Below are 14,955 nucleotides of genomic sequence, written 5' to 3'. Positions count from 1 at the left end.
TCCTTCCGTGTATGCCCATAAAACAGAGCGATAACCGGGGTTGGTGCCGAGCTGTGGGTTGATGTTTGAGATAAATGTGGATGATGTATAAATTTATATATTAAATTCCTTCCGGAATTTCTCTGAGCATTGCACCTTGGGGTGAATTTGCTGGGACGTCCACTCCTGGGAAGATTGGCCACTGTCTTGAATGGTTTCCACTTTTGAACTTCTCACTGTAGAATGATGGACTTTAAATTTTTTGGAAATGGCCTTATAACCCTTCCCAGATTGATGGACAGCAACAATTGCTTCTCTAAGATCATTGCTGATGTATTTCCTCATTGGCATTGTGTTAATATACACCTGAATGCTCCAGACCAGCAAACTGCTAAAACTTTGGCTTTTATAGAGGTGGTCACACTTGCTGATGATCAATTAATCAAGGGCATTTGATTAGCAGCACCTGTCTGCTACTTCGCATCTTAATTCCTATGGAAGCAGTAAGGGTGTACTTAGTTTTCCAGACATAGCTTCTCCATTTTGGCTTTATTTTTGTTAAATCATGACAGTGAAATATGTCGTGTTGTTGTTCATCTGACGTATTTACCTAATTTTAAGACCTGCTAAGGAACAGATGATTATGTCCTGATCTGTAAAACCATAGAATTCAAAGAGGGTGTACTTTCTTTTTCACACAACTGTATATAAATCATCCACATTTATCCCAACCATCAACCCACCGCCCGGCACCAACCCCGGTTATCTCTCTGTTTTTTGGGCATACACGGAAGGATCACTGGGATCCTATGACAGAAATAAGCGGAAATTCAACAAGCTACAGAGAAACAAACTCTGCTACAGTATCTCTACCCACTCACACACGGCTGTGTGAGTGTTATTATTCATCTCATTGATTTTACATCCACCTTCCGCATTCTCCCCCCCCCCCCCCCCCTGTTATCTACCACTATTCATGTTGGAGTCATTAAAGACACACTACAGTAACATGCATTCTATTTTATTGCCTTTTTGTTTTTGTGTGCTCACTGTATTTCGTTTGCACTTACCATATGAGGATCCAGGGAAGGTCCTCCAGTTGAGCAGCAGCCTAAGTCTGTGGCCAGCATTTTTCTTATACTTTTCTTTTACACCTTTGATCTATCCTATTTTTCTTCTGTATTATCTCTAATTTAGAGCTAGGTAAACACCTCTAAGACCTCCATACAGCACTCGGGGAGCACCCCAGAAATCTTTGTTCCACATTTGTAATACACTCGACGATCTCAATGTCTAGAAGATTGTCAACTATTCAGTATTTTTTTTTTTTTTTTTTCAAAGTATCTATTTAATGAGGGGGATATCTTTAAGGAGGTAATCACACCTGCGTTAAAATAAATAAAATTGGTTGGGGGTGGGCTATGTAATTGGAACCTGAGGGCCCTCTATTTTCAATCTTGGGAACCCCTCTGTTCCCAGCTACGTTACTTATGGAGATACGAGATGTTACTTATGAAGGTACAGGGCTTAAATCTAGCTGCAGCGTAAACCTATATGGCTGCAAAATCTTGCAGGATCCATGGGTCAATAGGAAGCTGCAATTTCATCGGTTGTGGTATCCTATTTAGCCATGTTTCCTATTGCCTAAAGGAACAATCGCCAAAATTGTATTTGTCTACTGCGTGGCCAAGTACATGTAATAACTGTTGCTGAGTTACCATGATTTGCTGTAACAGGCTAAATCTATTTTAGATTAATACTAGATTTTGTTTCCTGTTTCCCAATTATGCGAGATATGTACAGTATACTGTAGTGTACATAATTTTTTGGGGCCAATACAGACCCCAAATTCGCAGCGATTTACGTCTGAATTTTTCAGGGTTGATTTTGAAAGGCGCATGCCATCTTTGACCAAGCAAAGATGATCTATCCTAAAAATACCCCCACAAAGTAAAATTCCTTGGGACGTGCTTTCAGGAAATATATAAACATGGATAGCTTTTCTTACTCCACAAACACATTTTTAGCGCAATCTTTTTTTTTTTTTTTTTTTTTTTTTTTTTTTTTTAATACGGTTTCTTACCAGCTTAGTGTAATCATGTAAAATACAGAATGCCAACCATTTGGGTCTCCTTAGTACATGGATACTAGACACAGATGCAGCAGGTGATGTTACTCCCCCAATGCGCCAGTGTGAGACGTGGCCATTGTTCTGACTTGATGGCAGCGGAAACACTTGCAAGTGATTTCACATCACATACTGTTTTGGCCAATGAAGGCCCCCAAGTCGTAAGATTGTTTAGGCACTTCACTACTATAGTATTTTAGAGCTGATTGGGCAAGGTACATGCCATAATTTGTAAGGCAAAAGTATATATATACAAATACCCCCGTAAAAGAGTATTTTCTGTAAGTACATCCATGGGCTATGAGTCAACACTATTTTCATTAAAGATTTCCAAGCAGAAATTTTTGTGGGGAAATGTGAGGAATATATCAAGACTATGCCAACTTAAAATTTTGTGCCAAATCTTCTTATACCAAACTTTTGTGGGGATAGCAAGTTTGGTTAGATCGGTATAATCATGGAGGGAATGCGAAGGGGTAAATGTAATGTACTCTGAAGCAGCCGTTCAGGCTTTTTTTTTTTTTTTTTGTTAAATGAAAATCTCCATTTAGGTTAACGAGAATTTTTGTCCAAAAATGGCCCAAACTACTACTTCAGGGCATATGGAATCTACCCATAAATCTTATTCATGGGTAACAAATATAGCTTTACATACTGTACTGCTCTAACAGGCCCTATATTAAGATTGAACGCAAAAGATTCACACAGCTATTGACAAGCTATTACCACCGATATTGGCAAGGGAAAAGCATAAATATTCCCATAAAAGTAATGTATATTCTTAAAATACATATGTTAAACAATTTAGTTAATTGTTAGGCTAATGTGTTTCTGCACAAAATGTAGACATAATTTTTGTTACAGTGTTATTTATTTTTCCTTAAATTTAAACTAATTTGTTCTTCAAACATCAACATTTCTTGCACACGCTCTGTGTAATCATGGAGGAAACAGGGAGATATAATGTTGTGTTCCTTTCCAAGTACATGGATACCAGACCTTTACACTGAATATAGGTTTTACATACCATTTTGGTAAATCAGACCATGGCATAACCCCCCACCTTCAGCACCTATCATCTTTACTGCAGTATGAGGGGGAAGGTGTGGTCCTTGTGATAATCATAACCTATGGGTTTGAGGTAAACCCCAAAATCAAATCAGTATTTGGATTTTGGGGTTACCTGAATACCATCCTATTGATCTTTGCATGGGTGGAGTACACCATGATCACTGCTTGTAACATCAACCATTAGATTCCATGAAGACCCAAGCGTGAGCAAGGGAGTGGCTTTTCACAGCAACCCTTGAATTATTAAAGATCTTGAGTTGATCCACTCACAAGGACTATTCTTCTTGAAGATGTGGCATCCTTAAGAGACCCTATGGATAAAAGGATTGGTGCCTAATTAAGAAGTTATTTTCCACATTAGGAGCTTCCTTAAAACAGATCTCATTAGCTTGTCTAGTAAGAATGATAAAGATCTGGTTTTGAGGTTTTCATGAAGCGATACAATCGGGAAGATTCTGAAGTCTATCATAGACTCCACTATCTTATTATTCATTCAAATGTATCTGCAATGCCTCATTTGATGCAACCAGACTACTTGCCAGATCTTCTGCGGCATCTGTTGTCGAACACAGAGCTCTCTGGCTCAAACCCTTGACCGCCAATGTTTAATAGAAATTGGCTTATTTTTCAATCACATTTCAGGGTAAAGGTCTTGTTTGTCCAGGATTACAGGGGGAAAAGGTTAATTTCTACCTCAAGACGAAGACCCCGTTTTCCCACTTCAGTCACAGTACTTTCAAAGCTACCGATCATTTAATGGACCAAGACCCTCAAACATGCAACAACACAGTTGGACAATTTGGCAGTTGAAGACCACGTTATGCAACAGGCCAGTCATACTCTTAACCAGCTGGATGTAGGACATTGTGCTAATCCCCACCAACTGTTTGGACCCAGTTCCAACACTCCTCCTTAGGCTGTTGACTGTTATCTGCCCAGTGTTTGTCAAAATAGTTCAGTGCTCTGTGCAAACTGGAATCTTTCCAGAACCGCTGAAGTAGTCATCAGACCTCTTCTAAAAATTTTAAAAATAAAGCTTTCATTAGACCTGGATTGCATTGCTAATTATAGGCCTGTATGAAACGTTCCTTTCCTAGGGAATGTTATTGATAGACTGGTTTCCAGTTGGGTTGCCAGCACTTTAACACCTGATATTTGTGACCCATTCCATTCAGGATTCTGAAGACTGCGTACTACTGAAACAGCTCTGGTTTGTGTGCTTTATGATCTGGTGGCGAGACAGGTGACTGTTCGATCTTAGTACTCCTTAACCTCTCCAACATTTGATACTGTGACTCATGGATCTTAATGAGAGCCTGAAGGATTTCTGTGGACTGGGTGGCACCATTCTCTGCTGGTTCAGATCTTTTCTCAAAGGCAGATCACAGAGGATCTTCAAGAGTATACTCCTGCACCAGTGCCCCTGTCATGTTGAGTACCAGTAGGTTCACTCTTATCTCCTAAGTTGATTGCAGTGTACATGCTACCACTGGGTGACATAATCAAAAGGTATAGCCTGGATTATCACTGCTATCCAGATGCCACAACACTTTACTTGTCCTTTGCACCTGGTACTAAGAACTGGCTATCTAATAGATGTTTCTGATCTAGAGTGGATGAGTGGCAGTTGAGGTTGAATACTGTTTATACAGAAGTGCTTGTGATGGATGCTCACCACCTGAAGCCCAAAAGAAAGCAGCTAGGTCTGCCAACTGGTCTTAAGCTTGGGGGTTCTGAGTTGTTAAACTGTCTGTGCGGAATTTTGGTGTTGTCCTTGACAGACTTCATCTTAAACATCTGGTGTCAGCTGTGATCAATTCTTAATTCTTTCACCTAAAGAACATAGCTAGGTTCTTGCTACGCTTGTCCATGCCTGGGTCCTCACACCTGTACTGCAATGCACTCTACGTTGGTCTTCTGGAAATCGCTACGCCACCTGCAGTTTCCAGGTTAACTAAAAAGACCCTTTCTTGACCCATCTGTTCTCCATTCTCTGTACTGGCTGCATAAAAAATGCGAATTTATTTCAGGATTGTCTTGTTGACATTCAAAGCACTAGATGACTAAGGTTCCAGCCATCAGAAAGTGCTTCAGGTCCCTTCACTCCCATTCGCTCCCTTTGATCTGCAGATCTTAATGGTTCCCAGAATCTCTTGACTTCATTTGGGGCCTGAGCTTTTAGCCATGCTGTTCCCACTCATTGGAACAGTTTGCCTTGTACAGTTCAAGAGGCTCCCTCTCTGGAAATCTATCAAAACAAGCTCAAGATCTACCTGTTTACCCAGACATTTAATTAATGTACTAAAACCTGTTTGGCATTTTATAGCTACAGTACCATCCCATCCTGTATTGTCTTTACTTGTGTTTGGTCTCTTATAACCCTAAATGTTTTTTTTTTCTTTTTTATAACTGATGTGCTTTGAGTCCCATTTGGGTGTAGAGCACTATATAAGGGGTGTTGGTGTTTAAGCATACCTGCACTCTTGTGGTGTGTAACCAGAAAGAGATGATTTTCCCCTCACTGTGCCTCAGCCAGTTTCCTCCTCCTCCTGCACTGAACAGTGCAGAGTGGTGTTGCTTATCTTCTGAGAGCTCCAGCTCACGTGACTGCGGAGACTTAGACCTCGGTCAGGGTGGCACTGGGCGGGCTCACGCTGGCAGCTACTGTATGAAACACATGAAGGCAATGTGTGTGGCCATCGTGAGCAAGCGCCTGTGCCTGCTCAGCGCTTAGCTGCTTGCAGAGCAAGCAAATTTGAATTTGCCGCCCGCAAGCTCGTCACGTGAGAAGTTTGCCCAATGACGGCGAACGAGCTCTGTGACGTCGTGGCCGCGCCCCCTGACGAACACACACCTAGCCAATCGCCTGGCCGAGCAGGTTGCAGCGCACGAGCGCCAGCGCGCCCACTCCCTGCCTGGCCGCAGCCTTAGAGGACATCACCAATGGTAACCCTGGAACACTGCCTGTGTGTTACTAGGCTCCGCAGCACACATTTTGCAAGCTACCTTGCTTTGTCAGGGTAACGGAAGAGGAGCAAATGTCCCTTTGGGTGCCTTACCAAGCCCAATTAACGCCTACATTGCTGATGTATATTACACCTGTTACCTGTATACATGTGATTGTTGAGAAACCAAGTAATGCACATGGTGTAAAATACTTGTAAAATTACAAATGTGAAAATTGTATTAATTCTAACAGAACAAATAGTTCTGTATTAGTGGAACATCTTGAGTTGAATAAAAACAAACCTTTAAAATGTAAAACTGTGCAAAATGGTGAAAAACCATATAAAGTAGATACAAATATTAAACGGATCAGTAGCAGAGTGAATAGAGTGGGCCTGCTGCTTCTCAGTCTGAAGTCCAGATCACAAATCAAAGCACAAAAATTAAAGGAAAAGCTCAACTCTTGGTGTAATTTGTAATATGAATGGCATATACAGGTAAGTATTGCATGTACAGAAAGGCAAATAAAAATCAACTTCTCGTATGAAAACCAGGACCAATTGTGTCTGTTATGATTGAAACCTTGTGCTTCAACAACCTGTCAAGTGGAGTGCTACCCATCAGTGATGGGATGCATAGGCTCTGGACCAAGGAAGGGATGCTCTGGTGTACCTCGTATAGAGCCTACCAGGTGGCTCTGTAGACATCTAGGTGTGTGTAGTGATGTCGTCGTCTTCAGCTGTTGCTCAGTCCTGGTTTGAGCAAGCAAAAGAATCTGTTCAGTAGTGTAGCAAAGATTGTTATTACTACAGGGATGCCAGACTATAGAATGTCTAAACCCCTTGGAATTCTTTTGCAGTATTTCTCTTGAGGTTTTATCCCACCAACATTTGCTTTTGTCGCATGAGTTTTTCCAAAATATTGCACTATGGAAACTTCCGATCAAGATTCCATAGGCTGAAAATAAATAATCCAGTTGATGTCTCGTGTACAGAGAAGATTAATTTAATTGCTTACATGCGAAGGACTGGCTGCTTGTCCAACTCAGGACGCTCTCAGGTCTTTTTTCAACAGCTGACTTGGTCACTATGCGCCCTTGGACGTTCTAAAGGCTGCCACATCAATATTAAAGAACTTTGGAGTCTATGGATTCTGCAACACAATCTGTAAAATCCTGTCCCTTCGTCTGGTAGAACACCTCAATTTTTTTTTTTTTTTTTATCAATGAGTCGTCCTTTCTAGTTTTGATGCCCTAGTCAGAAATGGTTATATTAATCCTGGATTGGATTTCTTAGCCATCTTCTTATTTTATGAGGACCTTAAAGTCCTCATTAAAATCGCTGTTCCTTGAGCAATTTCTACTGACTTTGGAATTGCCTGACTAGGATATTTTTGATCCTGTTGGGATGATGGTGGCATCCAGGTTGCCATTACAATTAACACTGCATTTAATCTGTATAGTAACATCCATGAAGAACAATTAGACATTTAAATTAAAATAAGTAAAACTTAGGCCTTGATCATTACAGTTGAGTATGAAAAAACAAGTGCTTGTTCATCTCCTTTCCAGATAAAAAAATTATCTGAATCTATGCCAAAACGAGAGTCCCCGAAAAATTATTATTCTCATAAATGACACCACTCCCTGTAGCCCATGGACAGATTAGCATAACTGGGGGGTGGGGGGGAAATATCGTGCCCATGTCTGTGCCACATGTCTGTAGGTAAAACTAGAGTTCAGTTTTATTCTGCAGAGCATTAACTTTATTTTATCTGTTCCGTAGGTAAGTGGTTTTGAGAATTTAGATAACTTAATGGATTCCAAGCCTCATGAGTGATACGCGTATAGAGAGCTGAAACATCTCAAGTTACCCATATGCATTCCTCCTCCCATCTAATATCTTGAAGGATCTGTAGAAGACGATAGTGTCCCTGAGATATATGTAGGTGCAGACTAGTGACTGTACGTACGTATGTATCTATCTATTGTGATAGATCAGTAGTTTGTAATCCAATACCAGATATTTTGGGTCTTCCAGGGGTTGAGTAATATTTCCTTCCTTCTGTCCAAACTCCAAAAATCAGAAGGAAGAATATCTGCACACATCAGATGGTGTGCAAGTGCTAAAGTCTAGATCTCGAAGTGTATCCTTCAGAAGATACACCCATTTATTTCTCCTCTCGTCAGGGTAACAAAAGGGAAAAACCGCATTCACGGCAGCCATGGCCAGATGGATAAGAAACCTCATTATACTGGCTTATAAAGAGTCAATTTCTATGATGGCTCTACATGGACGATCGCAACTTCCTAATTTACGAAACCGCAGGCATCCTCAGAGCAAATCTACAAAACGGCAACTTGGATCTTCCCTACTTTCTCAGAACACTACCAGCTAAATGTAGCTGCATCAGCAGAAGCTGCCTTTGTAAGGAGGTTCTCCAGGCAGCAGTATTGTTGCAATTTGCCGAACCCAATATGTTATTTATTTTTTTTGATTAGGTCAACTTCTTTTAGGTAATCCCTCATAAATTATGCACTGATATGGAGGGATAGGAAACAGAACTTTAACTCGCAAATTTATTTTAACCTAGTCCCTTCATGGCAGTGCATACCTAGTTCCCACCTGTATTCTCTTTTGCAGATTTTGCAGTAACTTTTCATTATAATATCCTTCAGTTTTCATTGGGTGTATATGTGTATATAGTCCAACTTGGCAAGACCTACAATTGACCTGAATCAGGCATAGGCATAGCTAAAAATGCCACAAACATGGTAGGACAAACATCTGACATCAGGTCGGAGACTATTCACGTGGAGGGAGCAGAAGAGTATTTCAGTGATTAAAAAAATTCAATTTTTGTCGACGCAAAGAAATACGGTCGTGTGTCTTTAATAAGACACTTGGATATATATATTTTTAATTTGGTTCCACTTTTATGGAAGTAGTCCCTCCTTGTATCTGCCATTTAAACCAAATGTTTGGTGCCTATAAAAGGCTATAACCATTGTTTTCTTAATTTGCCCGAGTAAGCAGCTTTTTCTGCATACTGCTGTCATTGCTTCTACCTGTTTTTTTTATTTTATTTTTTATTTTATTATTAAACAGACGAAGAGTTACTGTATGGTTCAGAATCTGTTGTGATTTGAACCCTTTTGACTGCAAACGTTACAACAGGGTTTTTTTTAGCTCATAAATAGTGTGTGATGGCTTAATTAACATTACAATCTCACTAATATGATACTGTCCCACTGTTAAACAGCAACAATATAAACATATATAATATCTGTTTAGCTGCTGAGAACTACCAGTGTTACAGGGAATTCAAATGGCCCACCAGTAGAAAGCCTTGCAGTTTCCTATTGGCCCGTGGGACCAGTAAGATTTGGTGGCCATTTTGATTTCTCACCAGAGAGCAAGAACACTGGGAAGTTTGACAGGTGAGCATCTGGCGATCCCAGGGTTATAAAAGCAGCACGGAGCTCTAGAGTCCTTCCCTGCGCCCACCTTAAAAATGAAAAATAAATAACTTCCAGGGTGGGACTGATGCTTTTAAATCAGTAGTTTATATTCTGGGGGAAGACAGAGCCAACTTTTAGTAGTTACCATCCTGATCTGAAATACTTAAAAATAAATTTCAAACCTTGAGGTATGGGTGTTATATTATAATTTGTTTATTTGTAAAGTGCCAGAACACATTCTGCAGTGCAGTACAAAGGGGTTTCAGAGATTTTGATATTGCAAAAACGGTTACATAGGACAAACATGCACAAACATGCACAAACGGATACAGACTTGCTCTATTGTAGCATAGCTTTTATAAGATTTTTGGTTCGAGTTCAGAAGCTCCACAAACTTACCAGATTTGAGTATATACATGCGTTTCTTGGTGAGTTTATGTAACCACTACCGCAAGCAGTCCCACTGCCCCAGTATAAACATGCAAAGGCTTTTATTATATTCTTTCTCTTGTATGCTAGCAAAAGGCATGTGCAATCGCTACTGAGTTTATTTTAAAAAGCGTAGAAATGCTGCCATTATATGCCTATAAAAAAATTAATATATCTATACTATATTTCTAAGTTTTTGTTTGTATGTCCGAAGCATCGAAATCTCACAAACGGCACGACGTAGCACGACGAAACTTTTACTGGACATTGTGCTGCGGATTTCTAGGTCAACGCAACTATTTTGAGCTTCCAATATGACTCGCCTCCCAAATTATTGACATTCTAAGTTTCCATCGGGTGTCCTGCAAAAATGTGAGCAGGAGTGGGGGGGCGTGGCTACTAAGGGAGGTGTCGTGTCCTTGGCTGGATCGGGGCTGTGTGTGATGTGTGGGGGAGATGTGCCAGTCGGGGTTGGGGGGTAGATGTGCCAGCTAGCGGGGAGAGATGTACCAGCAGGGGGGTGGAGGGGGCGGGGATATGTGCCTGCAGCAAGGGGAAATGCGGCAGCAGCGCAGGGAGTTGTGCCGACAGGGGGGGGGGGGGGGCGGGGAGAGAGAGATGTGCCGGCAGTGAGGGGAGATGTGCCGGCAGTGAGGGGAGATGTGCCGGAGGGGGCGTGGGGAGATGTGCCAGCAGCAGGGGGGAGGAAAAGTGTAGGGCTCCACAAAGTCTATCTAATTTCAACCCTGGTCAAGCCAAAACAAAAAAGGAAACGGGTTGGTCAGTACACTGTTAAGACTACCAATTTCTATCCTCTACAAATGTCCTATTAAGAAGAAATCTAAGACGGCTAGCTGCTCTTGCATGTGTCGAAAGAAAAATGCAAATCGGAAAAGACTAGTCGTATGCTGGGGCAGCTTGGCCTGGGAAGTACAATTGCCCCCTGGGCCCGTCAGATTGTAAACATTTTGGGCCAGAGAAGGGAGGGAGTTGCGGACTTGAGCCCTGTCATGCAGGGCAGTCTGCGGGTCTACATTGCAATGGTGCACACAAGTTTTTAATATGAAGTTTTTCTAATGCCAATCTTACCTCTACTTGAGGCGTTTATATGGTACATCACGCGGGCCTCCACTTTCATGATAGAATCTCCGTAGCGGCAGCATTCACGTGACTATAACTAGTCGCGAGTTTAAACAGACAGTGTACTGCCCAGATCTATATCTATATATATCTCAGTCTACTATAACACGGGTTACGCACCATGCATAGCATCGTGCTATACTTACCTGAAGTTCACGTTGTAAACCATGCCTGCAATCACACAGACATAAGATGCAAAATAGACTGAGATGTATACCACGCCACACTGACTGCGAGCATTTGGCCCCAGCGACACAGCATATATACCAGCAGCAGTATATATTCACACCGGCACTAGCTGGCAATACAGCGGGATCTATTTATTGGCAACCAGTAGCCGATTTTGTCCTCTACATGTGGAGTAACATAAGTCTGTTATATTATGCCAGTATTAGCATGTCTCTAATCGTGTAATTTACAGTCACCGGCCACATTATAGCGTCTATATACATCAATCAAACCTGGTGCCACTGGGTGATTTAACCAATAGCCACCCACTATTTATAGCATTACATGATGATATCTCAGATACTCACCTGAACATCTATGTGGGACTGAATCAGCGTGCCACCGTGCAGACACCCCATGTGGGAGCGGTGTCAGCCGCATCTGTGGGATTCAGTGTTCTGAGCTATACTTTATTACTGGTCTGCGGAACACACTACTTGATAGCTGATAGGACCATTCTATGACTGTAATCACTTAGACACACGAAGTGAAGTAGACTGGGATTTACACCACGCCACACTGACTGCGAACTTTGGAGTGGCCCCATCGATACACCATATATACCAACAATAGTATATATTTACACTGGCACTGGCTGGCAACACAGCGGGATCTATATATCGGCAACCAGTAGCCGACCTTATCTCCTACACGTGGAGAAACAAAAGTTTGTCTATAATGCTATCATTACATATGGATTAGCATGTCCCTAATCGTGCAATTTATATAGTCACCGGCCATACTATAGCGCCTATATATATATATATCAACTAAACCAGGTGCTACTGGATTGCATTATCTGACAGTCTCCCACTGTTTATAGCGCTACACGATGACATCTCAGATACTCACCTGAACATTCATGTGGGACTGAATCAGCGTGCCACTATGCAGACACCCCATCTGGGAGCGGTGTCAGCCGCATCTGTGGAATTCAATGTACTGAGCTATATTCTACTGCTGGTTTGCGGAACACACTACTCAATAGCTGATAGGACCACTCTGTGACTGTATATGTGCAGATTACGCACCAAGCCTATATTGTATGGCTACATTGCCCTAGATGCCAATAAACGTTTAGGGAATACCAATTAGAGCCTATTCATCAAGAGCTATATATCTCTGTATCATTTCGGTATCAGTAGTTACTGCTAATGGTGTTGTCCATCACTGAGGACTATCTATTCACATCTACCCACGAGTCCGAATTATTACCACATAGGGTCATTGCACCCACTGTAGGTCACCATAAGGATTTATATGTAGCAATTTTGAGTACACCGTATCATCATTAGGCTTGAGCAGTATACCTTGTCACCTATCAGCATTTTAATAAAGGCCAGCCATCCGTCATCCAATTAGATATTACTAGACCACACATATCTAGACTGCTCCATCATCAAACCAGCTAGGAGGCTGTACCTTCGGGTGATTATGGCACATTTAGATATCCAGCAGGGCAACTTCAACTAAGTGTCACACCTCCCATATACCTCCTCTTATCTATGCTGGGCTTTATTAAAGGTATATTAATACCTCACCCTACGAGGCATTCAAGAGGAGTTTTTCCTTTGGGATGGACCCAGCTGAATGATCTATAGTTACACCATTTTGGTCTACACATCCCCCTCACCCTAGCCAGTCCTATCCTGCACTAGGGAGGCATTAGAAGCTTGTTGATTTTAAAATTATTTATGTCCATTATGTTCTAATAAATTTATATGTTGTATGTCTGCGCACTTCAGGACCATGATTTAATACTCCTCAGGTCTGCAGTGCGCCCTTTTGGGGATCTCTCTGTGTGTTCTTCACACTCACACCCCGTCAGTCTGTAACTGCTCTGCACATTCTGGTCCTCAAAGGGCACTCTGCACTAGAACTCCCTACTACTCTGATCCAGGTAAGCCTGGTAAAGAAACATTTACACTAAATGTATTATGTATGTCAGGTGAGGGTGATGGGTTACTTTTTAATGTTTGTATTGTATGGGGTGCTATTTTATTGTATAATGGGATGTGTGAGGTTAATTCTTTGGGTCTGTGTGTGTTGTGGTTGGCCCCCAGTTTAAAATGCCTGCCAGCAACTGGACTTAAGGCTGCTGTAGGGATGGGGGCAGGGATAAAGTTGTCAGGCAGAGTAGAAGTTCAAGTGCTTAAGTTGCATGTGGATGACATCAGCTGCTTCTAGGCAGGGCTATTGTGTGAGCAGTTTGGCACGGCAATCAGGATTCAGCGTACACGCATGCTTCTGGCAGAGAATCCTCCCAGCCCCCCTCCTGCTGTTTTTTAATTTTTTTATTTCCTTAACTTTTTTTGATTATCTGGAGGATTTTGGCTATTAACATGTTGGTGGTCATAAAACAGAGTTTTTCCCCCTAGGGTGGTGTTTTTTTGTTGTGTGTGTGTGTGTGTGTGTGTGTGTGTGTGTTTGTTCGTTCGCTTGCAAAGACAAAAATGAAATTGGAGGTCTGCAAGAGTGTGTGGGAAATGATTACATCAGGCAGAGGAGAACTACGATTGGTCTGCAAAATGTGGTTTGATTCACTACCTAAAAGATTGACTGTGTAACCCTTTGAGAGGAGCTCTAGAAGAGTTGCCTGCCTTTCCCCAGGAACAGTGCCATGTAGGACTGGCTACGTGACAGGTACGGTACAGTAATCCGTTGACACACTGTATTCCACCCTGAGTGTGCAGCATTTAGTCTGCAAAAGGGGCTTGGAAGGCAGAGAGGGAAAAAAAACTCTTCAAGAGGCAATCTAGACTTTAAAAATGCCATCTTGTTCTCCTGACTGCTGCCTTTTACGTGCAGTAGAGGTAAGCTTTTCCATATTAAGTAATTATCCTGATGGTTTCCTCTTAGTTTTATTTTCTGCTATTGTGCTAGATGAGTGCATTTGTGTATGGTTATGCATTTATATATACATGTGTATACATTTACATGTGTGCATGGTTTTGTGTAGATATAGATATATATAGCTATATATAGATATATATAGATATATAGATAGATACTGTATATAGATAGATATGTAATTACATATTCATAGACTATTTTATATATGAATTTATTAACATTTGATGCACACACATACACACATACACATATACACATGCGCACACACATACTGTATGTACACACACATACACACATACACACATACACACACACACACACATACACACACATACACACACACTCACACATATATACTCACACACCTATACACACACACCTATACACACACACACACACACACATACACACACACACACACACACACACATACACACACACACACACACACACACACACAATACATTGTGTACATACATACACACACCCACACACCCAGACACACTATATACATATATACAAACACTATATACATACATACACACACACACACACTATATACGTATGTATATACACACTTTGTGTACAGTATATATACACACTATATACGTATGTATACACACTACGTGTGTATATATACATACACATACACGCACGTACATACACACACACTATATACATGTGTATGTATATACACTCACACTATATACGTGTGTATATA

The 14,955-nt window shown here is 41.3% G+C and overlaps 1 protein-coding gene across 18 annotated transcripts in view; it reads left to right on the top strand.

Moving 5' to 3' along the window:
• GRB10 (growth factor receptor bound protein 10) overlaps positions 1-14,955 on the top strand; it is a 286,718-nt gene that overhangs the window by 211,470 nt on the left and 60,293 nt on the right. Inside the window, exon 1 of one of the 18 annotated variants that reach the window (XM_075586497.1) lies at positions 14,074-14,194. The exons of the other annotated variants lie outside the window; for them this stretch is intronic. Coding sequence (XP_075442612.1) covers positions 14,150-14,194 — 45 coding nt within the window. The 5' untranslated portion in view covers positions 14,074-14,149. Of the gene's footprint in view, positions 1-14,073; positions 14,195-14,955 lie in introns of those variants that run through there. 18 annotated transcript variants of the gene reach the window in all.

Source organism: Ascaphus truei, chromosome 2, assembly GCF_040206685.1.
Source record: "Ascaphus truei isolate aAscTru1 chromosome 2, aAscTru1.hap1, whole genome shotgun sequence".
NCBI lineage: Eukaryota > Metazoa > Chordata > Amphibia > Anura > Ascaphidae > Ascaphus > Ascaphus truei.
Note: the sequence above shows the minus strand (reverse complement) of the source record. Positions and strands in the feature narration are given on the sequence as shown.